Source organism: Pleurodeles waltl, chromosome 5 (assembly GCF_031143425.1).
Source record: "Pleurodeles waltl isolate 20211129_DDA chromosome 5, aPleWal1.hap1.20221129, whole genome shotgun sequence".
In the NCBI taxonomy this organism is placed as follows: Eukaryota; Metazoa; Chordata; class Amphibia; order Caudata; family Salamandridae; genus Pleurodeles; species Pleurodeles waltl.
This window is the reverse complement of record NC_090444.1, coordinates 1491974884-1492001914: the sequence shown is the minus strand read 5'-3', so window position 1 is coordinate 1492001914 and position 27031 is coordinate 1491974884. Positions and strand designations below refer to the sequence as shown.

The 27031-nt window shown below is 42.5% G+C and overlaps 1 protein-coding gene across 1 annotated transcript in view; it reads right to left on the bottom strand.

The window, feature by feature from the left end:
* HMGCLL1 (3-hydroxy-3-methylglutaryl-CoA lyase like 1) overlaps positions 1 to 27031 on the bottom strand; it is a 456170-nt gene that overhangs the window by 399522 nt on the left and 29617 nt on the right. The window contains exons 2-3 of the mRNA XM_069236772.1: positions 9210 to 9287; positions 5397 to 5504 (exon numbers count right to left, since the gene is read on the bottom strand). Coding sequence (XP_069092873.1) covers positions 5397 to 5504; positions 9210 to 9287 — 186 coding nt within the window. The remainder of the gene's footprint in view (positions 1 to 5396; positions 5505 to 9209; positions 9288 to 27031) is intronic.

Genomic DNA, 27031 nt, shown 5'->3' with positions numbered 1-27031 from the left:
ACCCACTTTGAACACCGGCACACACCGGCGGAACGAGCCGGGCCCTGAGAGGACCGCCCTGAACGAGACGATCAGCGGATAGAGGGGCCCCCAGTTGGATGGTCGTGCCCGTGGTGGCCTACTGCGCGAACGGAGCGCTGGCCCCTGAGCTTGGGGCTGGCTTGGCGGGCCCCGGGCCACAGAACATGAAGGATCGCCCAGCAGCATCTGGGGAGATGAGAATCCCGGGGTGACCCCTGACTGGGGCATGCCAATCGAGGAACTGAGTATCAGCGGACGGCCGATTGCCCAGGGGTAAGGCACAGCGACGCAGCACATTGCGGCACCTCCTTAAGAGTGGACGAACCGCCTAGCAGGGCTCGCCTGCCGAAATGGGATGGGAGCGGTTCGCGGTACCCCGTGCGGTGCCTTGTCTGACCGGTCCGGCTCCTGAAGTGGCGACTACTGTGATCAAGCTGGTGTGGTGCCTCTTGTCCTGGTGCAACGCGCCCCGAGTCCACTGAGATCCAGAGCGAGAAAGCACGGGTCTCTGGTGCTGGTTGGATTCTACCTGGCGGCCCCTGCAGGCTTTGAACTGCGCTTGAGACGGAAGTCCTAGATGGGGAATCCCCTGAACTAACGCACCGTGGTCCGATTCGCCACTGGGGGGGACAATCTCCTATGCAATCGATGTCCCCTGAACAACTAATTTTAATATCAATTCTAAACAACTAATAAACCATAAAAACCAAAAAGAAAACCTTACCTTAAAATTAGTTGTTCAGGCAATTGTAATTCAGGCACAATTGTTGTTTAGACAGTAGTTGTTCAGTACTTAGTTGTAGAGACTTTTTAGTTGTTTAGCAGTAGTGGTTCAGGCAAGTAGTGGTTTAAACCTAGTTGTTCAGGATGTTTCCCGATCAGAATGGTTTCGTCCCGAATCGCAGCACCTCCTTAAACCTGAGACGTCTCTTTGCGGTCCTGAATATGCCTAGCGACACGAAACCTGCAGCAGGGGTGTTGCTAGCGGTGGACTTTGAGAAGGCATTCGACTCGATCAGATGGGACTACCTGAGAGCAGTGATGCTCCACATGGGAATGGGTGAGGATTGGGTCAAATGGGTGGACTTGTTATACACGTCACCGCTGGCAAGAGTGAGAACAGGTAAAACGGTGTCCGGAACTTACCCAATTCACAGGGGAACCAGACAAGGTTGCCCATTGTCTCCACTGTTATTCGCCCTGGCCATCGAGCCGCTGGCGTCCCAGATGCGGCAGGAGGGCGTGGGTAGAGGAGTGGAATGGGGACACCAAGAACATATCATCTCGCTATATGCTGATGATATACTTGTCTATCTTAGGGACGGAGAGAAGGATCTCCCGTGGGCACTGGGAGTGCTGGAGAACTATGGGAAAATATCTGGACTTTGCCTCAACCGTAGCAAGACATGCTTGTTCCCTATGGTTCCGGGCGGCGAACGTCCGACAACATGCCCTGGGGATTTGATTTGGGCCCCTCGAACCTTTAAGTACTTGGGTATACAGGTGTTTCACGACAGGGCAGACCCGCGCGAGGGTAACCTGGGCAGAGCTCTACGATTCCTAAAGTCCTCGGTGGGGTTCTGGCAATCGCTGAAATTGACGATAATGGCCAGAGTAGCATTGTCCAAAATGGTCATGCTGCCCCGGCTTCTATACTACTTCGCTAACCTGCCCCTTCTGATTCCAACAGCGTGGTTTCGTGAACTAAACACCCTACTCAGGGAACTTATATGGGATGATGGTCGTAGACGCACCTCGCTCCAAATACTATGCAGGCCAACTAACCAGGGGGGTCTAGGAGCGCCAGATTTTGAAGCCTACTACCTGGCAGCCCAGCTGCAATGGGTTGCCGGGTGGCTCACAGGTAAGGGTCACCTGGAGAGGTACACCGACCCAGTAGTGGAGGACATAAATCAGTTCATTGCTCGAATTACAAATAGGAAGCTCAATCCCCACATGCACAGCCCGATGACAAGAGTGGCGTCAGCATGTTGGAAGAGGTGCGTGAAAAGGGATGGTATTGTCCCCCCGTACTCTCCGGCCCTACCCCTGGCGGTACTCACGATCGAGGCAGGTGAGAGGAACCTGGGAGGTATGAGCCTCGGAACCTGGAGGAGAGCAGGAATAGAAACGGTGGGAGACCTGTTTCAGGAGGGAGTGTTGAGGTCTTTCACTAATCTTGTTGACAGTGGAGTCTCCCCGGGACAGTTCCTTATGTATCATAAACTGGTACATGTGCTGAAAACGCACTGGATCACGTTCAACGCGGAACCAGCCACCCACAGGGTGCTGCATCTCCTATTGACATCAGGAGATGAGTCCCATCTGATATCTAAATTATACCGAGTTCAAGTTGAGGATGCACTAGATTCCCTGCGGCCACTGAGAGAGAGATGGGGGAGGACAGTCGGTAGGGAACCGTCAGATGCGGAATGGAACAGAACTTTGGCTTACCCCCGGACCGTCGCTCGCAGCACACGACTGAGATATATACTATATAATTACCTCCACAGAACGTACCTCACCCCACATCGGCTAACAGTAATCTATGGGGGGGTTCCTAGGGTGTGCCCCAGATGTAAAAATGTAGACGCAAATTTTGACCACATGGTATGGACCTGTCCAGAGATCCAACTGGGGTGGGAAGAAGTGATGTCCGAACTGTCGAGACTCCTTAATATGAACCTGACTCTGACCCCTGACAGATGTCTGATGGGCTTTGGGGATGGATTGACGCGGGGGAGAGTGGAGACCCGCTTTCTGAATCTGGCAATGGTACTGTACAGGAGACAGATCGCAAAGAACTGGAAGGCACAGTTTCGGCCCCCCCGGGTTGGGTGGAGACAAGACGTTACAACATGGGCCAGAGCCGAACTCGAGGTCCTGAAGAGCGAGGAGGGGAGGGGAATGCGTCACCACCCTATAGCGCAGAAATGGGAAGTAGCAATGACAAGCTGGGACAATATATTGAGAACAGCGGACACAGACACACCAACAGGAGTGGAGACTGGATAAACATAGGAAGGGAGGAGATGTTGCCCCACCCTCTAGGACATGGTAAGGGAAGACACGATAAGGCCGAGATTGAATAAAAGGCTGACAACAGGGGACAGAGCCCAGGACATTGAGTAACAGACAGGTTGGACCCGGTAGACGCCCCACCCACCTGAAACCAGACAAGCCTATGAGTAATGACACCATATATACTGGAAAAGCCAGGAAATGGCATCCCCCTGCATTAGCAGCCTCCACCCCCTACATTGCCATCGTGTTTAAGTTGATTAATGTTTGAAACGAGTTAAATATGTTGTATAAAAACTAGAAAAACATGACTCTGCTACACCAGGCCAATTGGGCAACCCATACGAGAAGAAGCGCCACTGATGTTCTATTCTTGTATAAGTATAAAGTATAAAGGTTATCGAATAATGAAGTAGAACATTCAAACAATGTAGACAGTAGTGATATTAACACTGTTATGCACTAACACGAAGCAAACAAGATGGTGCTGTAAACATGATACTGTTTGTTTATTAAATAATAAAATGTTAATAAAAATATTTTTTTTAAACAAAAAAACTATACCCCTGTATCTGGCCCACACTCCATCATGGTCGGCCTGAACGTATGACTTTGTCCTCGTCTGGAGCAAGTAGTTAACTCCAGTTGCCATTTTATTCTTTTGGCCACTATTTTGATTTAAATATTTAAAATTGGATATCTCAGGTTCTAGTGATTGGAGTTTTGTCATTTTGGTCTCAAATAATTTATTAAATTCTACTCTATTTTTCGAAATTGATGTGTGATATTTTTTGAGTGATGTTTATCACTTTATTATTGTTTGAAATGCTGCTTAAAAACTGTACACTTTGCTTCTAAATTAAGCATGAGAATTGTGTACCAAACTGCTTAATTGGCAACTCCTAAAAAGTGACTCTCAACGTAGGTTTCTGCAGGAGCAGAACGCGCTTTCTATGTGCTGGATATATTGGAGACTAGAATGAAAGAAGAATGCTGCTATGATGCTGCTTCTAATGGATCTACTCATTTTGACCTCCACATGCACATATTATCACTCCGAAGCTTTCAGAGTATCAGACTTTCTGGTCAATAAGCGTTTCAGTTGAAGATGAATAGTAAAGGAGGTGCCACACATATATATTTACCCTTGTGAATCTCGTCAAATGTGCCACTCCACGTAGATTTCACACTTTTGAATAATAGAGTGGCATGAACTTAGTTATTATATTTCTGGTGAAGTGGTCCAGCTAGGTAGAGAACGAAGACTCAGAATTAATTGTTTTTCAAGTATATATTATTTTTAGCCATGCTATGTAAAACGTCTTTTTGTGGCCATCTACAGGTTGGGCCATACCACTGTGCATGCTGCATTCCATTCTTTAGTATGTGTATATAAATCAATTTCAAGCATTCCAGTAAGTCGATAAATCTACCTAATAATTTTTAAGACACTAGCCTTTAATATTACAAAAGAGCAATACTTGGTGTAAATTTTGTCTTCTCCAAAGAGTGGCAGTTTATGTTGTCTGCTTTCGAACCACAGAATATTTTTTTATCAGATGGCTTCCGCATGCTGATGATAAGGGGGAAATCATCACTTTAAGATGCCACTTAAATTAGAGAGTGTTTTCTGATTATGGGCTAGTCATTGTCAGACTATGCAACAGATTTATGGTGTTTAATTTTGGCAAATGTATTACTTCTCTACAATGAGAATTAATATGCTTAATGGGCCTTCAAGAATATTGTTATGTTAGCTTAGACAATTTTGTCTCTGTGTGGTCAGTTCACAGGACTGTCCAGAGACGTGTCCTAGTTATCCTTACAGGTAAATCGAATCCACTACTGATCAACTAGAGCATCCTCTATTCTCATCATGAGAAATTTCTCCAGGTGTTCAATAAAATACAATGCTTTCTAATATGGCAGTTTTGGATGCTCCTGTGTTCACAGCAGCTAAATTTGACTGAATTTTATTTTATGATTAAACATGCAATTTAGCGATGGCCTCCATGAATGCGCTTGCAGTTATAGTGGCCATCAAGAATAAAACAAAAAGCATTCAACCATAATCAATAGGTTTTACAGCCGAGGACTACTGACTTTGCCAATGCTGGCTTTCATTTGCAGTTTTTAGGTAGCTAAACAAACATCCGCTCTTACTTTACAATGCCTGGCATTCGCTTGACATTCGTATCTCGGAATAATTCCACAAGTTCCATTGAACAATTTAAGTGCATACATAGCCTAAACGGGACACTAGCAATGTGAGCAGAACTCTGATAAACAAATAATATCCTAAATGCACTCTGCTTACTTCCTGTAATCTGCTTAATACAAATAGTTTTACTTACTTGCGGTACCCATTTCGATGAAACAAAGCTCGTTACTTCAATTGCATCTAAGCCGGTTTCTGAGAGTCGATTGATAAATTCAATTTTGATTTCAGTTGGAACTATGGTCTGTAATAAAGAGAGAACTTTATTCTAGATGCTGTTGAATCTCATAATGACATTTCCCAACCTGGCAATAATGGCTGCTAGAATACAAGGTTTTAGCTTGATGGGTGATCTGGAAAAAACCGGACAGCCAGAGGAGGAAATTGGCTAACGAGTTAGAGAGATAGATAATTAACTTTATTCGTTGCAATAGCCTTAAAGAACACACACCGATATATACAATATATGGTATTTAGGGATTATTCACAATAAAATCAATAAAACAATGTCACAAAACGCATTACAATCATAACATTCAGGTTTCTAACTTCTAAAACATGATACAATGAATGTCATAGTTAAGCAACGATTGCAGCACCATGTCTTTTCCTAGTCGAGCTTTTGTAAATAGACAATAGCAGTCGGGTCATGTATGATTTAGCATCCTGTAAAATCAGGAGCAAACGTCTGGAGCACAATGATTTGTGTAAGCTGCAGAATAGCATAAAGTTAACTGTGCTTTGATAAGAAAAATTATCAAAGGGATATCTGGGAAGGGACCTAAGTGCCTTGTACAGAAAAAGCTGGCAAAAAGTGTATTGTGCTCAATCACAGCCAGGGGGGGTGGGGTATTATTTGTGGTGAGGACTGCATATTATTGGAGGATAAGGCTCCATCCCCAGAATATTAATCAGCTTGGAGCAAATAACAAACGAGTGCAGGGCTTGCACCTTCATTGCCCATGCATTTGATCGATAATCATAACATTAAGTTTTCACTTGTTCTTTAGAAGTTGCAGTAGTTGACTCTGGGTCAGAAAAAGGTTCTATGACACCTAGCTGTCTAAACATCTGCTTAAAATAATTGAGTCATGGCAGCTCACCCATTTATCCTGGCCTATGCAATCTTTAAGCATTATCCTGGGGAAGCCTGCTTTAGGAGTGCACCAAATATTGAACCAAAGCATAAAAGGTGCAAAGCAAACAGAATCGTCTAAGTGGCTCAGAAACAATTCAGTATGGTCAAAAATTGAAGTAACAGAATGAGTAACGGCTAATAAGCAACAGGAAAATCTATTTTCTATTATTTGAAAACTTTCTACATTTGCGTAGCCCCATAAATATGTGCTATACATCCCCACTTGGATACATTTACTCTTATATGCATGGGTTGACTTATTTACTGGCTGACAGCCAGCCCTGGGAGAGAAACATATAACTACTTCTATGGATCCAATTCGGAGCAAATAGCATCAGTTACAACTGGAATTGCACCATAATATCCATCTTAGTCCATAGCTTTGATCAATTTACATTATCAAATGCAAGAGAGAGGTCAAGATAAATGCCAAATGTGGAGCACCTATTCTGGTTTTTACATATTTCCCAAGTAGGAGTGATAAATTCAAGCATTGCTCAACACTATCAATATATGCACAAAAACAAATTGGGCAGGCGATAGAAAATCACTGTTTTCTGTCCAAGACATTAACAGGGAAAGTAGGACCCTATCCAAGATCTTGGTAGTGGAATCCAAGAGGGAAAAGGGTCAATAACAACTCGGTTGAGTTCTGTCTTCTTTCTTAAAGCTGGCTACTATCATTGCCTCCTTTCCAGGCACTCTGATAAGACAAGCAATTGCTGCTTGCTACACATTAGTAATTAAAGGCACCCGCAATTCTATATTTCCCGTAAAGAGGCCCATTGGAACTCCATCTGACCTGGAGCCTTATCCAAAGAACTATTTTTGACTGCTAGTGTTACTTGATTTACATCTTTTGAAAGGTTCAGGGCTAGGGCTGCTGCTGAGTCAGAGACATCTAATCTCCACTAATCACTAAATCTATTTTAGGGAGACTATAATCAGGGCAACAACGGCCATTTCACTACTTTCCAGCATCCTATTGAATCATTTAGTGTAAGCTGTTTCCAAGTCATCCCATGCCTCCTGCCTGATGTGATCCTTCCCGAGATCGAAATCTGCGCTCCTAAAAGATTTAACCTGTTTTTATCTCTAGGAATGGCTTTCATTGACATTTTAAGGTTATGAGCGGCAGAGCATGCAGAATCAAAACATCTGCACGGTGGGACTCTCTTCTTGGGATTCATAGCTATCAATATTTGTGACATATAGGAATATAAGGAGGCATATCCGCTAATGACAGAACTTGGGTTAGCTTCAGGTGATATACAGACCTGAAAAACATTCCCATTATTCTTGGTTAGCTCTAGAATAAAATTATCACATGTAGAAAGAGGAAAAAACGAGAAGTAAAGATTACCCATCGTTATGCTCACCTGGGGAGGCAGAGCATTTTGACGCATTTCCAATTCTACCACTAACTGTAAATCCGGGAATGTGCCAAAATCCATGGGCAAATGTGTGGGAATGCCTCCTTGGGGCAGAGTAACGCAAGGCAGCGCCTTGCGCTGCCTTGCGTTACTCGAGATTTATCAACCCATGCAGAGCCATATCTTGCATGACTTGATACATCTCACTTAGATTTTGTCACCCATGTGCTCTCTTGCTTGGAGCAAGGGCGACGCAAAACCTTGATAAATGTGCCTGTTGGTGTATAATCTGCCTCCTATAGAATGATTCCATACCAGTAAATGAGGGGTTATTTTTCATCCCATAAATACACGGAATCATCACAGATTATTTTTTTTTAATTCACCCACAAAGTCAAGTACAAAGGGCAAAATTTTCTGTTTTATGTTTTGACTGCAGCAGACTTCTGTCAATATTTTTATGCAACGATTCCAAAGGCAGGTGAGTCCTACTGCCTTTGCCCATACTTTTTCCTAAAGTATGCCTGCAAAATCATACTGTTAGGTGCCAAAATTGCTAAATATTCCTGTGTTTATTGATCACATTAGAAGGTTATCGGATGATGATGGATAATGATTTAGATTTTAGAGTGACACAGCATTTAGATTAGGAGTACGATATTATTTTTAGCTTTTTTTCGGAACCATGCGAGATAAAATGTTTACAGGTAATTTTACCGGAGCACTTCTCTCCATTTTTAGAGGTGAGAAAACCACCGGATTTCCCATGATGGAGAACCAGTCCCATTTTTCAACGAAATAGTTTAATGAACTCATCTTTGGAATGTATCTTAATTGTGAGGCGAAACGGGCATAGAGGACTGAAATTGTGTTTGCACTGCATTTGCAAGATATGTCTTGCAGTTTTGCCCAACACATGAAAAGGGTTGTTATTTAAACATTTTAAAGGGCCTATGCAGTGCCATCCTTATTCTAAAAAGTTGAGCCAAGGAGCCGTAATAATACAATTTAATAGAACGTTGCTATAGTGGGATAGAATAGGGCGAGATTTCAAACTGTTATGGTTAACCTGTTCATGTTTCAGAAACTGGGAACTGGAATCGGCAGACTCATTCAATACATGACGTCGGTGAGCCTATCAACACGTTGCCCATGTCACCACAATAGCACCTCTACTGTCTAAAACTCCCAGCTCTGCTGTAGCACTTTATATACATAATAATTTCATTATTGGGTGATGTGATTGCCAAAATAAAGATGTACATGACTAAAGACTGCCAAACAGGTAAAACACACTCCAATCCTAATTTTTTGTGGTTGTCATATTGACATTATCATTTTCTACAACCGTCTAAAGGTAAACAAATTAAAACATGGAATGCATAGCTATTCGTTTTGTTGATTGTAAAATGTCTGTTCAACAAAAGTATTCAATTACCTTTTCATTCTGCAATCCATCTCTTGGTCCAACTTCAACTATTTTAACATGTGAGGGAAATCCAGATGATTGTGATTCCTGTAAAATTAAATAAACTTTGTTAAAAAAAAACATACCTTACACTCCTGCTACTTACATTAGCCATTTAGTTGTTTTATATATATTATTATTAGCTACTTCTCAATAAGATCTGTTTTTCCAAAAAATTGTTATTCATTATGTTATTAATACCTGGAGTCATCTACATTCACATGAACAAGATCAATTAGCAGCCCAAAAGGTGAAGCTGAACTCTACACAGTAATGCTTTCACAGCAGGACCAGGCAGACTGATTGCATTGCTGGTTTTCACCACACTGGATTTTTTCCCATGGCAGGGTGGATACCTGGCTACCTCAGTCTCCGACCATTCATTACACCAGCAGAGTTCTGCTTCACCATGTGATAACTGCGAGGACCATTTCTACTACTGTCACCCAGCATTGCCTGGCTTGCTACAGATAATACTGTACCACTAGCACTTAAAAATCCTACATGCTCTGTTTCCCCTTTAGGTTTACGCCCTGCAGGACCCTCTTGAGTGAGTAGGTTCCACATCTACAATGTTCTCGAGATTACTTATGGGCTTCTAATTGGGTAATGCTCACTTTCAGTTTGTTGACTATTTACTTTAAGTACCCCTAGGATGGTGTCCTATTTATCATTGGCTTGGTGATTTATTCCTGGCTTTGCTGACTATAGCAAGCTGGGACCACTGGTCAACCCATATTTCTTCTCTTAGGCCATTTCATTCTTCACTCCTGACGATGATACTATAATTCGAGTGGTTTGAAATTCCATTTACTTTCACTTCATGGGCCAATCTTGATACGCTCCTCATAATTCTATAATATGAAAAAGGCTGAACACACAAATCTAGGAATGATTTTTCCTTGTTCATGAAATAAAAGGTGAAGGGCCCCACAAGCTTGGTATTATGCTTTGTGGACAATTTGATTCAATCAAATTGTAAGGTTGGGGTATTCAAGAACAAATAGGTAGGGCTCTGTATTTGAGCGATACACATGCATCAACACATGGAATTCAAACACCTAGTTTCAAGATAGCAGCTTTTTTCCTAATTAGTATAACATAATCAAACAGTAATTGAAAGACACAAACAAAAAGTACAAACTGTCAATATGACATTTAATACATGTTTTCCCCCTTCAATGGCGAGCAAACCTGGGGGTTCTTCAGGGCTAATGCATCTGTCATCTGTCCAGGAAATTGATACATTTAAAGTTGAGTTTGAAAGGTGTTGTAAGTTGGTATATTTTCAGATAAGAATGTCCTTTCTACATAGATAATGCAGGGTGATATTGTCAGAGTGGTCTGTTGAAGTAAAAAATGTGATTGGTACAGTGGATGGAGACCTAATGGGCCAACCCCACAGTCTATGAAATGTACTCAACCATAAGGTTGTCCAAATGTGGTCTGGTAATCTCTCTGACCAATCCGGCTAAATAGCTTAGTTTTTAGGTATTTTTTAAAGAACAAAATATATGGTGGGGTAAGTCCCTGTTCAGGGGGCCACACAGCAGAAAGGGGTTACTGGGCCCTAACCATGACTGTGACATAAGTGTTAGAATGAGGTCAATTGCCACTGATGTACTGGGATGGGTCCAATGGAGTGTCTGTAAATTCTGCCAAGTGAACCCTTTCTGTTACTCTGTAGTGAGGACAGGCAGTTTAAGTCTTCTCATTTAGGGGGCAAACATTCAGAACTGAACAATAAAGCAACAGAGCCAATATTCCATTGTCGAGCTCAGTGTTTAATATTTAAAAAAGAAAGTACTCTTAATATCACATCAGTACTACAAAATTAGATAGGTATCAAATTCAAGGTTATATACTATCACCCCTGGGATTACACAGAAATACAGCACCAGCCCTTGTGCCCTCATCTCCACCCTTCAGTATTCCCTCCTGGTTTCAGATGGTCCCCTTTGTAGTGTCCTGTGAGGTCTGAGTGACTGTACACTTTTGGCTCCTAAAAGACTCTGTAGAACTGTGATGTAAGGGTTAGACTGTAGTGAAGTGAATGCAGGTTTAGAATGTTGAGTTTGTGGTTACACACAGATGAATAAAAGTGTGTAATATACACCTCCATGTGTGGCGTAGTTATTGGTGGGTACCCCGGCTGGTGAAGACACTACAACTATTAGGAGATAATTAACCTGAATATAGACAGTGCTCTCCTAGAGAGTTTTCCATTATCCAAGCAAACTGCTCATGTGTGCCATGTGTGCCTTCATCAAAGTGCAGAGTAGACATTTGACGTTTGTGGAGTCCAAGCGCATCTCCAGCCAGTGCAGAGCATTTGAAGATAAAGAAAGCTTCACTAAGAAGTCTACACATCGTTGGTCAAGAACCTGCTAGTAAAGCTGGAAAGAGAGGTACTGCACTACTATGCAATCTAAAGCTATACATCATACGACAGCAAATTGGAAGATACCGTTGCAATCAGAAATGCTGGGAGGCAAAGATCAACCAGGTGTCAAAAAGCACAAAAAGACACCTGAAAAGCACAGCAATTCAGATACAAGAAAAGATCATCTGCTTACCAGAACCGATAACAGAGAATCATAGGCTTCTCTTCTAATGGAGACCAAGAAAGAGGTCATATTACCACAGACTGTCCAAAATGACCCAGAGGCCAGCAGGTCTTAGAGATGGTATTAATGAAGCAGGTCCTAGTGGACAGCAGACAGAATCGAAGAGAACTCCAGTTTCAGTGTCAGCCAATCCCGTAAACAGTTATAATGCTGCCACCTTCCTGAAACCATGACCACCATTTCATACCGCAAAAAAAGTATTATTGGATATAGATGGACTGCTTAAATAGAGACATTTGATGATTTCATTAATGCAATAGAAGAAACAGATAACAAGAAGCTTATCAAATACCTCAAGAATCTTGCTGGTGAAGGTGTAAAAGAAGTCACAAAGAAAATGCAGTGAGCTGATGAAGTTACATCATGTCAAATTTAAGATGCCTTGAATTCCAAGTTCAATCAAATCCTGAATGTAGATCACGAAAGGTTCATTCTCAGTGAAGAATGACAGAGAGTTAGTAAAACCATAGACAAATTTGTTGAGAGAGCAAATATGTTCATGAAACACTGTAGGTTTAATTAATTTAATGACGAGGAAGCACTATGTCTCAGAGTTATTCATGTATGCCTTTCAGATTCATACAGGTGATGAATGCTGAGAGAAACTCTTTGGGGCATATTTAAGAGCCCCTAGTGCCTCCTTGCGCCAGAATAGCGTCATTTTTCTTATGCCAATGTGGCCCAACGAGACCAAAATCGCAGCAACATATCTACAATGTTGCGCAATGCATTCATTGTGACACTTTGTAACCCCTTGTGCTACATTATGCCTGCGCCAGGCACAATATTTGCAAAGGGGGCTAAAAAAATGGCGCAAAGAATCTAAGAGATTTCTTTGCATCTTTTTTTTTGCACTTTTAACACCTTTTCAGAGCAGGCCTTCAAAGGAGGCACACCAATGATTACAATGGGCCTCAATGGGCTTTGCAGGATTAGCGTAAAATCTTTTGATGCTAATCCTGCAAAGCTCCGGATTAGCATAAAAAATTCTGATGCTAGTCCCCTTAAGTACCACCATGGTACGCTGTATTTTAAATATGGCGTACAACTGGTGGTGTTAGAGGGGCGCTAAGGGGACAAGAAAAGTGGCGCTGCATTTCATAAATATGCCCCTTGGTCTGGATTACGTGGAAGCCAAAGGTCCCCAAAGTGAGTCAGTCATGAACATGAAAAGCAAGCAGAAGCACAGGGCTGGAGGACACAAAGTGATGTCTCCACAGAAAAAGAAGTTGTGTATTGGGTGTGGATTGTTGTTTCCACACAAGGATAAATGTCCTGCCATTGGACAGATTTGCAAAGGCTGTGGGAAAAAGAACCATTTTGTGACGTTTGCAATACAAAGGAAAAAGTGTGTCATGGCGAGAAGACAAAATGGATGCCCAAACATTCGACGCACGGCCACAAGGACAAGTGAGAACACCAACTGAGACAAATCAACACCAAACAAAGTCGATTGTCATCTAAAGCACAGTCAAAATGTTTTTCAGTATCAATATCAAGTGAAAGTGAAGAAGATGATTGTGCAATGTTGATGTTTACCTCAAAAAAATGTGCGCATATGGGACTGGCCACATGTGAAGAGAAATACCAGTCAAAAAATTAAATAGTCATCCAAACATTGTCCGAAAATCACACTGAAAGTAAACAGTTGTTAAATACCTTTCATTGAGCAGTGAGCCAACATACATTATAATGAAGGGAAATTTAATGAACTATACCCATTATCACGGCTGATGCTATCAACAAAAGAATACACCTGGGCTGCATCAATGCTATTGAAAAGCCTAAATTCATTTGTAGCAACGATGAAACACAAGAAGAAAAAAATGTGCAAGCACTCATTGATGTGCTTCAAGGTACAGAGCCAAGTGCCTGTTTACTCAGTTTTATTAGAAAGAAACAAGGGGAACACATAGGTATCAAGGGACCAGGAGTAATTAGTACTATAAAGGAACAGTGGTCCCTCATCAGAACATACAGCAATAATATATTAGGAATACGATAATTCCTACATATTTTGTCCAAAAGTCAAATTTAAATCATTTATTTAAACAATGTCAACAGATGGGTTGGTGAAAACATAAATGCCAGACAATCAATTTGATTAAGAGACTCAGGCACTGTTATGTGAGAGAAATAAAAAAAAAATGGGTTCGTCTCAATTCAGCACAGTACTTCTGCCTTTATCCACATTACTATAAACATGACAGGATAGATAGGATCAAAGTACAGCAGTAAATGACATTTCAACAGCAAAGTCATAGGATCATCATCAGGGCATTTAAGGATACATCCCCGAGGATTATTTACGCAATGTTAAATGGAATTAACTGAGTATATAGCCCTGTGTTTGAAAACCAGCAAGGGACTTCAGGGCCAGTGAGCGAAGGAAACTGGCCATCTCAGAGGCTAAAATTTTGATGGCAGTAATCCGGGAGACATCAACACTGAGTGCTCAAATGAGTAAGTGTATGTAATTTGTCTAAAGAATTCATGGCAGTGAAGGCTAATCATGCCTGCATATTATTGCTGTAAGTTTTGATGAGGGTCACAGTTACTTTGTATGCCCAGTTTCAGTCTAGCTGCTGATATGGGACCAATCCCAGTGAACTACAACATGAATGGTCATCACAAAATAGTAAGTCAGTACCCTACTTTGTTTCATGGGTTAAGAACACTTAGGACTATGAAAGTATTTGCAAAATAATGAGGAGGTCCGCCCGGTTGCACAAAGACACAGAAGAATTGCATTTCATTTACAGGAAGCTGTTGAAAAGAAACTAGAGACATTCCTTAATTATGATTTCACTGAGCATTCTACTTGGTCCAGTGCCATGGATTTCTCCCATAGTGGTAGTACCCAGAGAGGACGGTAAAGGAGCTGTACACATCTGTGGGGATATGCATCAATCAAACAAGGCAATTGAAAGAGAACAACATCCAGGTCCACACACAGTTGACAAGTTAACACAATTGAATGGTGCAAAGGTCTCTTCTCACCCTAAGTAAAGGATATCATAAGTTGAAACTTGAGGAGAATCGCAGGTACATTACAGGCTTTTCTATACATATTGGTCTGTTTTGATATAAAACTAAGTTTTAGTGTATCATCAGCTGCAGAGATTTTTCAAGATGTCATTCAAATTATCATATAGTCTGTCATGAATGCTTTTAACTACAGTGATGAAATATTGTTTTTTGGGGAGTTACACAGAAGGAGCACGGTAAAGCTTTCAAACAAGAGTGTCATTTACTGATTGATGCAGGTTTTATTTCGAATGATGAGAAATGTGAAATGAATAATACAAAGCAAAAACTAAATCAGGCACTAAGTTCTGGTGTGTCATCAGCAACAGACTTTTTCATACAGCCTGTCATGATGACATATTACTCTTTGGAGCTTCACAGAAGGAGCACAACAAAGCTCTCAAGCAAGTGTGTTGTTTACTGGTTGATGCAGGTTTATATTTAAATGCTGAGAAATGTGAACTCAATAAAACAAAGCTTTGACCATATATTTTCTGCTGGGAGTACGACACCTAACCCCACTACAGGGCAATCATTGTCAACTGCGAGTCCCTCAAAAGATGTTTCCATGATACGTTCATTCCTTGGCATGGGCAGTTACTGGTCCAAATATATACAAGACTTTGCCACTGTGAGAGCTGCATTGAGAGACTTGATGAAAAGAATGTTTCATTTTATTGACCACATGAATGCGAGCAAAGCTTTAAAAAAAAAAAACAAGCTATCAAAAATGCTACTGAAGTGGCTTAATTTGATCCAAAGCTCCATACTGAAGTTGTTGTTGATGCAAGCCCAGTTGGGATAGGTGCAATCCTTGCACAGCACAGAGGACTACCAAATGCTTGAAGACATATTTTGTTTGAAAACAAATGAGGCAAACCCAGTAACCCTAGGACCCGGGTGTTTAAATATAGCAAAAAGTTTCAAGGCCCCAAGGGGGAAGTGTAGCCCTTAACTTCCACGGCAAGAATTTGTTATCCTTATCAACAAAGTTAATCTAACATGTGTTTCCTTTATTCAGACAACATTTTTTCAACAATACAGTCATTAATCAGTCTATTCAGGTGCTCCTACAATAACGGCGCAGTGAACGTGAATAACGTGAAGGATTAGTATCAGGTGATATGTACAATATGTACAAAATTGTGATTAAAAATTAAAGCAACCTTAAAATAGGACCCCTTCAATCCAGATGTCCTGAAGTCACCTATCTCATCGTACATTAACCCACAATGAGGTGTGTCAATGTTTCAATCCCACAAAAAGAACCCATCATTAAAGGGTCATCATCAGGTCAAAAATCATATTTTCAGGTAGCACCCTAAAAACATGAGATGTTATGACTTTAATTTGACTTTCTTTCTACTGTACCCTAATTGTAGTAAATGTGTCCCCCCAAATCCCAAAGGCATGTTTACTTATATTTTAAATTACAAATGTTCAGTCTCCCCGATGTTGATATTCCTCTTCACATCCATAATGAGTTATCTTCCTAATTCAGAGTTAATCATGCAAACCATTTAATCATCGATTACCAAACAAGGTCTAAGAGACCAAGTTTGGATTCCTCATCTTGATAAAAGAGTTGGAAGAGAGTTGACAGCATGTCATCTATGCATCTGCCTGTTGTTGAAAACTGCTCAACACCCTTTAAGCATGTCAGAGTTGCCAAAGCATGCATGTGAAAGAAATACTGCAGATGTTTTTGTGTCTCTTGACAATGGACATTAACTGATGCTGATTGGTGTTGAATACTCCAGTTTTCTATTAAAAGAAGATATCTCATCTATCACTCAAGAGAGATTCATTGAGATTAGATGGCATCTTTGTGACATGGGGTGCACTTGCGATCTTAGAATGTGACAATGGCCCACATTTCAACAGTCGAGCATTCTGAGACTTTCTCAGTCATCTTAAGGTGAAGCACCAGAAAATCACACCTCTTTTGCCACAGGCTACTTGTCTTGTCAAACATTTAATGAGAACATTGAAGAAAGATGTTCAGCGTGCTATACTGCAAAAGCTTCATCTTAAAACTGTGTTGAATTCTACCTTGCAAGCATTCCCTTCAACTCCTCACTTGGCCACAGAAGAAAGCCCTGCAACTTTGATGTTCGGAAGAGCAATGATTAACTAAGTTACCTCAATGTACCAACACAAGATCAAGTACTGAGGAAGAAACCAATACCAAAGACTTGGAACTTGCAAATAAAATGACAGAGAGGAGATTGAGTGCTTGTTTATCAGCCGAGAAAACGTAAGCCTGATGCTTCATTTGCTGCTGAGCTATTCCAAGTTGTAACCAGCAAAAGACACATGGTGACTGCCCAATATCCTGGGAATTCCATTACACAAGATTCCTCATGTTTCAGATATGTGGCTCACTACTCGTCAGATACTGATGTCAAAGTAGAGACTGGCCTGTAAAGGACAATTGAAAAACCCCAAACTGCTATTGCTCCTGCATCGCCAACACTGATCATGGACACTCCTACTGCCAGTTCTCAATTTTAGAAGGCACAGCAGTGACGAATAATCAGAGTACCACAAAGCTCATTGAAGAGCTATGATTGTGTTTAAGTTTGAAAAAAATTGTTTTCTAGGTAATGGGGGAGATGTAGAGTTGTGTGAGTTATGGAATACTTTGTAGAACTGTGACGTAAGTGTTAGAACATATTGGGGGTGATTCTAACTTTGGCGGGCGGCGGAGGCCGCCCGCCAAAGTTCCGCTGGCAGAATACCGCTACGCGGTCAGAAGACCGCCGCGGTAATTCTGAGTTTCCCGCTGGGCTGGGGGGCGACCGCCAGAAGGCCGCCCGCCAGCCCAGCGGGAAACCCCTTCCCACGAGGATGCCGGCTCCGAATGGACCCGGCGGAGTGGGAAGGGTGCGACGGGTGCAGTTGCACCCGTCGCGATTTTCAGTGTCTGCTATGCAGACACTGAAAATCTTAGTGGGGCCCTGTTAGGGGGCCCCTGCAGTGCCCATGCCATTGGCATGGGCACTGCAGGGGCCCCCAGGGGCCCCACGACACCCGTTACCGCCAGCCAGGTTCTGGCGGTCAAAACCGCCAGAACCAGGCTGGCGGTAATGGGGTCGGAATCCCCATGGCGGCGCTGCCTGCAGCGCCGCCATTGAGGATTCCTCAGGGCAGCGGGAAACCGGCGGGACACCGCCGGTTTTCCGTTTCTGACCGCGGCTGTACCGCCGCGGTCAGAATGCCCTGGGATGCACCGCCAGCCTGTTGGCGGTGCATCCGCGGTCGTTGGCCCTGGCGGTAGTCTACCGCCAGGGTCAGAATGACCCCCTTTGAGTGAAAGCAGTTTGGAATGTTGAGTTTGCAGTTACATGCAGACAAATAAAGACGTGGAATATACAGCTCCATGTATGGCATAGTTTTTGGTGAGTAAGTGGGGTGGGAAAGACACTAATCTCTTGTGCTGATCAAGTTTAGGCACAATTTTGCAAAAAGTAATTGTAGTCGTATGCTTCACTCAGCAGTTGCTGTTTGGCAACTGGTGAATCAGTATGAATAATACTTTTAACCAAAAAGAGTCTTATTAATAAGGACAGGGTTTGACTTTTCTTGCATTTGCGGTCTCTCTGTTTGTCAGTCTCTGGAGGACATGTCCCACTGTTGCCTGCTTGGTAAAGGACTCATACTGGTGGGTGCTGGCTCATGTGCATGTCAGCATACACTGTTAAACATTTTCAGTGGTGTCTCTTCATCTGCAGTGGTCCCATTTCTCTCTCTCGCTCATGATGTGCTTCAAGCATCAGCTTGTCAGGACAGACCGGTTTGCGCTAGCCTTCTGGAGATGCAGCTGCAGCCTGAGCTTCTTTGTCAGGTGAGGCCTCCAGTCTGGAAATATCTAGCAGGTGCAACCGCCAGGCAGGGAAGGTTCTAGGCTGTAGCAGGCCCACAGATTCTATAGCAAGGATAAGCTTTCAAGTCATGTCCCTTCACCTCTGGGAGATGTGCTGTCTTGCAAACACAATCTGTGACGTCGCCGTAGTTTCTATTATGTGGAGCACTCCCTTCCTTGTCATGCAGAAATCAGAACTGGAACTAAATGAGGTGGACTGGGTCCCACTTTTATACTTTTGTTCCAGACAGGAAATTTGCATCCACTGTCTATGGTCTTGGAAACAGTTCAAGGTGGTCACCTTTCAAATATAATTTTCTGGTTGTAGTGCAGACACAGCCTTTGAGCAAGGTTATGATACTTGCAGCTTGTAGTGATGATGATGGTTCCAAACAGAAGTATCCAAAACATGGCACAATGAAGTGTAAAGACTCCTGGCTCTCATGAATGTCCCTGAAATAGCAATCAAGGACAAGCAAATGGGCAAACCCTGCCTAGTAACATCCCCACCTTTAACTACATAATCTGCTGGCTCATTTACTTTACTTAACCATCTATTACATGGCAGTACTCAGGAAAGTCTCAACAACAATCCTTTTCTAAAAGTTCAAGAAAGTCTTTCTAAGTGGAGCCCTATCTCCCTCCTGGGGCCAGCTGAGCTACAGGCCAAACACCACAGGTAGGCACCTTGCAAAAAACACTTCTGTTTTCTGTGAAAAAATATGTTGTGTCCACGTTGTGTTTTGGGCCATTTCCTTTTGTGGGCGCTAGGCCTACCCACAGAAGTGATGTACCATTTTTATCAAGAGACTTAGGGGAACGCTGGGTGGAAGGAAATTTGTGGCTCCTCTCAGATTCCAGAACTTTCTGTCACCGAAATGAGAGGAAAAAGTGTTTTTTGGGCCAAATTTTGATGTTTGCAAAGGATTCTGGGTAACATAACCTGGTCAGAGCCCCGCAAGTCACCCCATCTTGGATTCCCCTGGGTTTCTAGTTTTCAAAAATGCACTGGTTTGCTAGGTTTCCTCAGGTGTCGGCTGAGCTACAGGCCAAAATCCACAGGTAGGCACTGCTTTTTATAAAAAAATGTGATGTGTCCACGTTGTGTTTTGGGCCCTTTCCTTTCGTGGGCGCTAGTCCTACCCACACAAGTGAGGTATCATTTTTATCGGGAGACTTGGGGGAACGCTGGGTAGAAGGAAATTTGTGGCTCCTCTCAGATTCCAGAACTTTCTGCCACAGAATGTGAGTAACATGTGTTTTTTTAGCCAAATTTTGAGGTTTGCAAAGGATTCTGGGTAACAGAACCTGGTCCGAGCCCCGCAAGTCACCCCTCCTTGGATTCCCCTAGGTCTCTCGTTTTCAGAAATGCACAGGTTTGGTAGGTTTCCCTAGGTGCCGGCTGAGCTAGAGGCCAAAATCTACAGGTAGGCACTTCGCAAAAAACACCTCTGTTTTTTTCCAAAATTTAGGATGTGTCCACGTTGCGCTTTGGGGTGTTTCCTGTCGCCGGCGCTAGGCCTACCCACGCAAGTGAGGTATCATTTTTATCGGGAGACTTGGGGGAACGCTGGGTGGAAGGAAATTTGTAGCTCCTCTCAGATTCCAGAACTTTCTGCCACAGAAATGTGAGGGACATGTGTTTTTTTAGCCAAATTTTGAGGTTTGCAAAGGATTCTGGGTAACAGAACCTGGTCCGAGCCACACAAGTCACCCCTCCTTGGATTCCCCTAGGTCGCTAGTTTTCAGAAATGTACAGGTTTGGTAGGTTTCCCTAGGTGGCGGCTGAGCTAGAGGCCAAAATCTCCAGGTAGTCACTTTGCTAAAAACAGCTCTGTTTTCTGTGATGTGTCCACGTTGTGTTTTGGGGCATATCCTGTCGCGGGCGCTAGGCCTACCCACACAAGTGAGGTATCATTTTGATCGGGAGACGTGGGGGAACGCTGGGTGGAAGGAAATTTGTGGCTCCTCTCAGATTCCAGAACTTTCTGCCACAGAAATGTGAGGAACATGTGTTTTTTTAGCCAAATTTTGAGTTTTGCAAAGGATTCTGGGTAACAGAACCTGGTCCGAGCCACACAAGTCACCCCTCCTTGGATTCCCCTAGGTCTGTAGTTTTCAGAAATGCACAGGTTTGGTAGGTTTCCCTAGGTGCCGGCTGAGCTAACGGCCAAAATCAACAGGTAGTCACTTTGCTAAAAACAGCTCTGTTTTCTGTGACATGTCCACGTTGTGTTTTGGGGCATATCCTGTCGCGGGCGCTAGGCCTACCCACACAAGTGAGGTATCATTTTTATCGGGAGACGTGGGGGAACGCTGGGTGGAAGGAAATTTGTGGCTCCTCTCAGATTCCAGAACTTTCTGCCACAGAAATGTGAGGAACATGTGTTTTTTTAGCCAAATTTTGAGATTTGCAAAGGATTCTGGGTAACAGAACCTGGTCCGAGCCCCGCAAGTCACCCCTCCTTAGATTCCCCTAGGTCTCTAGTTTTCAGAAATGCACAGGTTTGGTAGGTTTCCCTAGGTGGCGGCTGAGCTAGAGGCCAAAATCTACAGGTAGTCACTTTGCTAAAAACAGCTCTGTTTTCTGTGATATGTCCACGTTGTGTTTTGGGGCATATCCTGTCGCGGGCGCTAGGCCTACCCACACAAGTGAGGTATCATTTTTATCGGGAGACATGGGGGAACGCTGGGTGGAAGGAAATTTGTGGCTCCTCTCAGATTCCAGAACTTTCTGCCACAGAAATGTGAGGAACATGTGTTTTTTTAGCCAAATTTTGAGATTTGCAAAGGATTCTGGGTAACAGAACCTGGTCCGAGCCCCGCAAGTCACCCCTTCTTGGATTCCCCTAGGTCTCTAGTTTTCAGAAATGCACAGGTGTGGTAAGTTTCCCTAGGTGGCGGCTGAGCTAGAGGCCAAAATCTACAGGTAGTCACTTTGCTTAAAACAGCTCTGTTTTCTGTGATATGTCCACGTTGTGTTTGGGGGCATATCCTGTCGCGGGCGCTAGGCCTACCCACACAAGTGAGGTATCATTTTTATCGGGAGACGTGGGGGAACGCTGGGTGGAAGGAAATTTGTGGCTCCTCTCAGATTCCAGAACTTTCTGCCACAGAAATGTGAGGAACATGTGTTTTGTTAGCCAGATTTTGAGGTTTGCAAAGGATTCTGGGTAACAGAACCTGGTCCGAGCCCCGCAAGTCACCCCTCCTTGGATTCCCCTAGGTTTCTAGTTTTCAGAAATGCACAGGTTTGGTAGGTTTCCCTAGGTGGCGGCTGAGCTAGAGGCCAAAATCTACAGGTAGTCACTTTGCTAAAAACAGCTCTGTTTTCTGTGATATGTCCACGTTGTGTTTTGGGGCATATCCTGTCGCGGGCGCTAGGCCTACCCACACAAGTGAGGTATCATTTTGATCGGGAGACGTGGGGGAACGCTGGGTGGAAGGAAATTTGTGGCTCCTCTCAGATTCCAGAACTTTCTGCCACAGAAATGTGAGGAACATGTCCTTGCACCACAGATATATTAGCAACAGTCAGTGATTAGTATGATTGTTACATCTGCTACTTAATGTCACCCGAATAAAAAAAATAACTGATAAATGAAAATGAGATTGTGATCAGTGCAAAGTGTATTTCCAAATTTCTATTGAAGTAATCAATCCTGGTTCGAATATCTAAGTCAAAGGTCTTCAAACTTTCGTGCAATAAAAACTACTCGTGTTCAATGTAAAGCATCCAGAGCTACTAATATTTGAGTGTTCCAATTGCAACCACGTCAGACAAGGTTACATTAGTGCTCACCAAGTGCAAGATTACCAGCAGCGATCACCCCAGGGCATGAGCAGGGTTACCATCAGTAAGACAAAAAGTATTTTTCAATTTGAAATGACTCTACATGAGTAATACATGCCAACAATAGCTGAAGTACCCCTGGCACCAAGATAATATTAGTAGTAATGCACGATTTTCACTAAAATCTCAGCTTTAAATATATTTTGGCGTTTTCTTTTCTCCAAATATCACCTTTTGGGTTCTGCAAATACACACATTTTTCCTTTCGAATTCACACTTGAATTTTGTAATGCATACATTAATTCAAGCAAACAAAAAACCCTACTTTAGAAGGGTGGGCTCTGCTCAGGGGAGCTACTTTCAGGTAGCCGAAGAGCTACTAGCAGCTCTTGAGGAAATCATTAGGGATTCATGATCTAAGCACTAGAATCGCACTTGATATTGCATCTTATCCTCAGATGATGCTAAGGCATTCTGTTTCTGTGCTTTGCCTTTTTAAACTCTCATGCATTTCCTATGTATGAAGAGTTAATATTTGCGAAGTAATTATTTATTTTTGACATGTATTCCATTGGCTATGATTATGTGCCATACTGTAAAAGAAATCTCAATCTACTACAATCTGTTTGAGTAGATATTAACTACTCTCCTAGTTACCACCGAAGTGCCAAGAGTATCAGTTTATCTGATGGCTTGCTATTTTAAGTCATCTGATAACCAAAGCTAGAAGACAGTACCCACCACAGACACTGCCTAGATGTGACTGAATTCCTAAAGACCCAGATAAAAGTCCTTTGCAGTACTTGTGATCGGTGCTTTTTGAGTGTGCTTTTTCTTCTATCTCAACCTGTTCTGTGTCTCTCGATTTGCCCTCAGAATCATTGTTTATACCAAAGTGACTCAGAAAAGTATGTGAGTGTATCTCGCACCATGTCACTAACTAAAATACCTACCTATGGCATATATTGCATCTCTAATGTTCACAGCATATCGTACAAGTGTCGGAGTAATGGCGGGCATGTTACTCCAACACAAACATGACAGATATTCAGCCCGCCTTATTACAAGTGCATTATATTCTATGGCACTTTGTTGTGTAGTCCAAAATAATAATGAGACAAATATCTTCGATGAAATGAAGATTTATTCTGTACACAGAAACCAGCACTCAGCATCTCTGTCTTTTCACTCCAGACCAGCAGGGTAACTGTCAATCTGTAACTCACAGGGGCACAGCTTCATGGAAATAGAATACATGACTTTACCATTCCAGGCATAACAAAAATGAATAACAGACAGGCACACCTTCTCTTGCTTCAACAACCACAAAAACTCATGACAAACAAGGGAAAATCAAAACAGAAGGAAGACAAGACCCAACACAAGACAAATAACTACCTAAATCCCGAATGGCCACAGCAAGAAGCAACAACCTCCCCAAAACCTAAAAAACAGAAGAAAATTACTACATATTAAGAAACAAAAGTCCTCAAGAGACAATGTAATCATTCAAATATTTCGGAAAACCTACCCTATGCCATGACTACCAGTACCTTCAATCTCTCCGGACTGTAACATCATATCAAATTCCTCTCTGCCAATCACCTACAAACCCTGAACTTCTTTGCCCAGGCCCAAATTATATTCCTCTCTCACACCAGGCATCATTTAGGATGTCACAGGCCTCACAGCATTGTTTCTATTCACATCACAACTACCCAGACTCACCAATGGTAGCTCTTGGCCTTCCTGTCACTGGTTCACCACCACCCTTACCAACTGGAGGGGTCACAGTGTCAGAAGATGGCATCTCAAGTTCATCATGCCCCTTGACCACACTCATTTTGCTCCACCATTTACCACTCTCCACATAAACTGAATTCTTGGATACTTGGATGATTGTAGTCCTCAGGTAAAATTTGTGTCTAATATTACCTGCTCCTACTGGCCTCCTTATCGTAACTCACTCACCTAAACAATAAATCAACCATCTTGACCTTCTTTAAATCATCATACCTGTTCTTGCTCCTCTCTTGAGTCCTCTTGACTTACCTCTTTATTTGATTCATTCCGGGAATGTTTCTATCTACCTTGGTCTCTTCCAGCACCCAATCCAGAGACAGTCGCTTCACTCTGACATGTAACTCATACATTGTAGTGAGTACCCAGGCCAACCTTGGACTGGCACCCCTAGACCCTTATTATTGAATAAATAGTCTAGGGCGTGTAATCTGTGACCAAGGTGAACTCTCTTTCCAACAGGCATGTCACAAAATGGTGCACCCCCACACACATGCAAAAGCCTCCCTCTCTTACATTCTTTAATTTTTCTCAGCTATCGATAACCACCTGGAAGCAAATGCTACAATGAACTCTTTTCCATAAACTAACTGACTTAACACAGCACCAATCTCCGGAACAGTTACATCCACTGAAACTATGGAAGGAATGTCATCACAAAATGGATGCAAGACCGGTGCCTTCATAGGGAGAGTTTTCAAAACATCAAATCCTTTGATTTGTTCCTGTTTCCAGGCATACATCAACCCACTTCTCAATAGCTTTCTCAAGGGTTTGATTTTTTTTCAACAAATCTTGACTAGTATTCATATAGAGCCAGGAATTGCCTTACTTGGTCCTTGTCAGCATGACGAGGACCATCCCTGATGGGTTTAATGAGGTGCCACAAATACTCCACTTACTCCAACATGATCTTGCACTTCGCTTTCTTCACTGTGATTGCATAATCTTCCAGTTTGTTCAGGATCCCATTTAGTTTTAGCAAATGGAACTGATATGACTCCAGGCAAATCAAAATGTCATCCTAATAAGCTAAAACTCTGCTTTCCTCATCCAAAAGCTGAAACAATAATTTTTTTAAACTGAGGCTGCGGAGGGCAGTTCAAACAGCATGTGTAGAAAACAGAACACACCAAGGAGAGTATTAAAAGCCATCAGGGAATAAGAATATCTGTTGAGCTCCACGTGGTGGTAGGCCACTCTGAGGTCTAACATGGGAAAAACTCTTGCACCCCCAACTGTGGCAACAGTCCCTGGATCTTTGGCGGTGGGAATCAGTCAAATTGAATGCACTTGTTTTTCTACAATTATACTAGGGTCTTCATTAAAATGGTACTGTAATCTCTCTACGCCTATTGTGAAAATGTTCCATTCAAATGATGGCAGGGGAGTCATTTGACGCTGGCAGTCAGATATTCATTGGCTCTCTGTCCCTAAAAAGCTGTACAAAAGAGCCTTTCTCCTTGCAGCACTGAAATTCACTCCATTGAAGGCCAAGATGTAACTTTCCAAAGTTCTGTATTACTGCTAACATTTAATTCTGGGAGGCCCAGATTCAGGTAAAAATGATACTGGGAGGTTATCATTTTGAATGTTACTAATATATATATGAAATCCATAACTGTTGAAAATAAAACTTCCCAAGAATGTGACTACTGTCTATGGTGAGTCGAAAATGAGGCTGTTAACCCAGTTTAAAAAGCTGCTGGGACATCATCTAATCAGGGAGACAGAAGACAATATCCAATTGTACTGCAGGACAGAATAGCCAATCAACTTATTGGAGCAAAACAGTAAAAGATTATCCAGATGATAGTCAATTGCTGAGTTTTTGCTGAAGATGACTGTTGCTATAAATTAAATTTCAACTTTAAAATCTTGTAGAACATAGAAGGTTTTATTTGAAGTTCTGACTCTTGCTGCAACTGACTCACTAATTCTATTGTGTGCTGTTTGTGCTGCGGTAGGTGTAAAAAGCTGAGCTGGTAATTCAACGACTGCAGTAACAGGAGTACTTCATGTATGGAAGCCACCATGATCTTCACTATGCAGTCCACCTCGGTGCCAATGTTTCAGCAGGAGAAACTGACACACCTTACATTGCAATGAGCAAGGCTCAAGCCAGGCAAATTCCAAGTGTGATGTACTTTGTCAAAGACAAGCATATATTCAACAAGTAAGAGTAGAATAAGATGGATTGTGTATGGTTAATACATTGTGACATACTGTTCTCTAAAGAAGTGAGTCTTCAATGCTTTCCTAAATTTGAGCAGGGTTAGGGTTGCTTTTGGCTACATAGATGAAAAAGTCCTGTTGTCTTGTTTATTTTTAATTTTTTACCCTTCTAAGTCTGCAGTTTCATGGCGTCCTGGCTGTGGGTGCATCAGGATTCACCAGAGGTTATGAAATTATCCGCAGGATAAGCAGGTGTACTGATTATGATAGCTTTGTAAATAATGCATCTGGTTTTGAAGATGGTGTGGGCTGGCATGCATTTCATAAGACAATGGGTGATTTTTTGCAAAGGATATGAGTCCTTCACAAGTACTTTCTCCACAATAGTCATTTATTAGACTTGTCAGCCTTAGGGTGGTTTTCTTCAAATGTTTTCCTTTCTCTACATTTTTGCGGATCACGCTTTTGTTGGCCTACGGACCATTTGCACTTTATCATTGCTAAA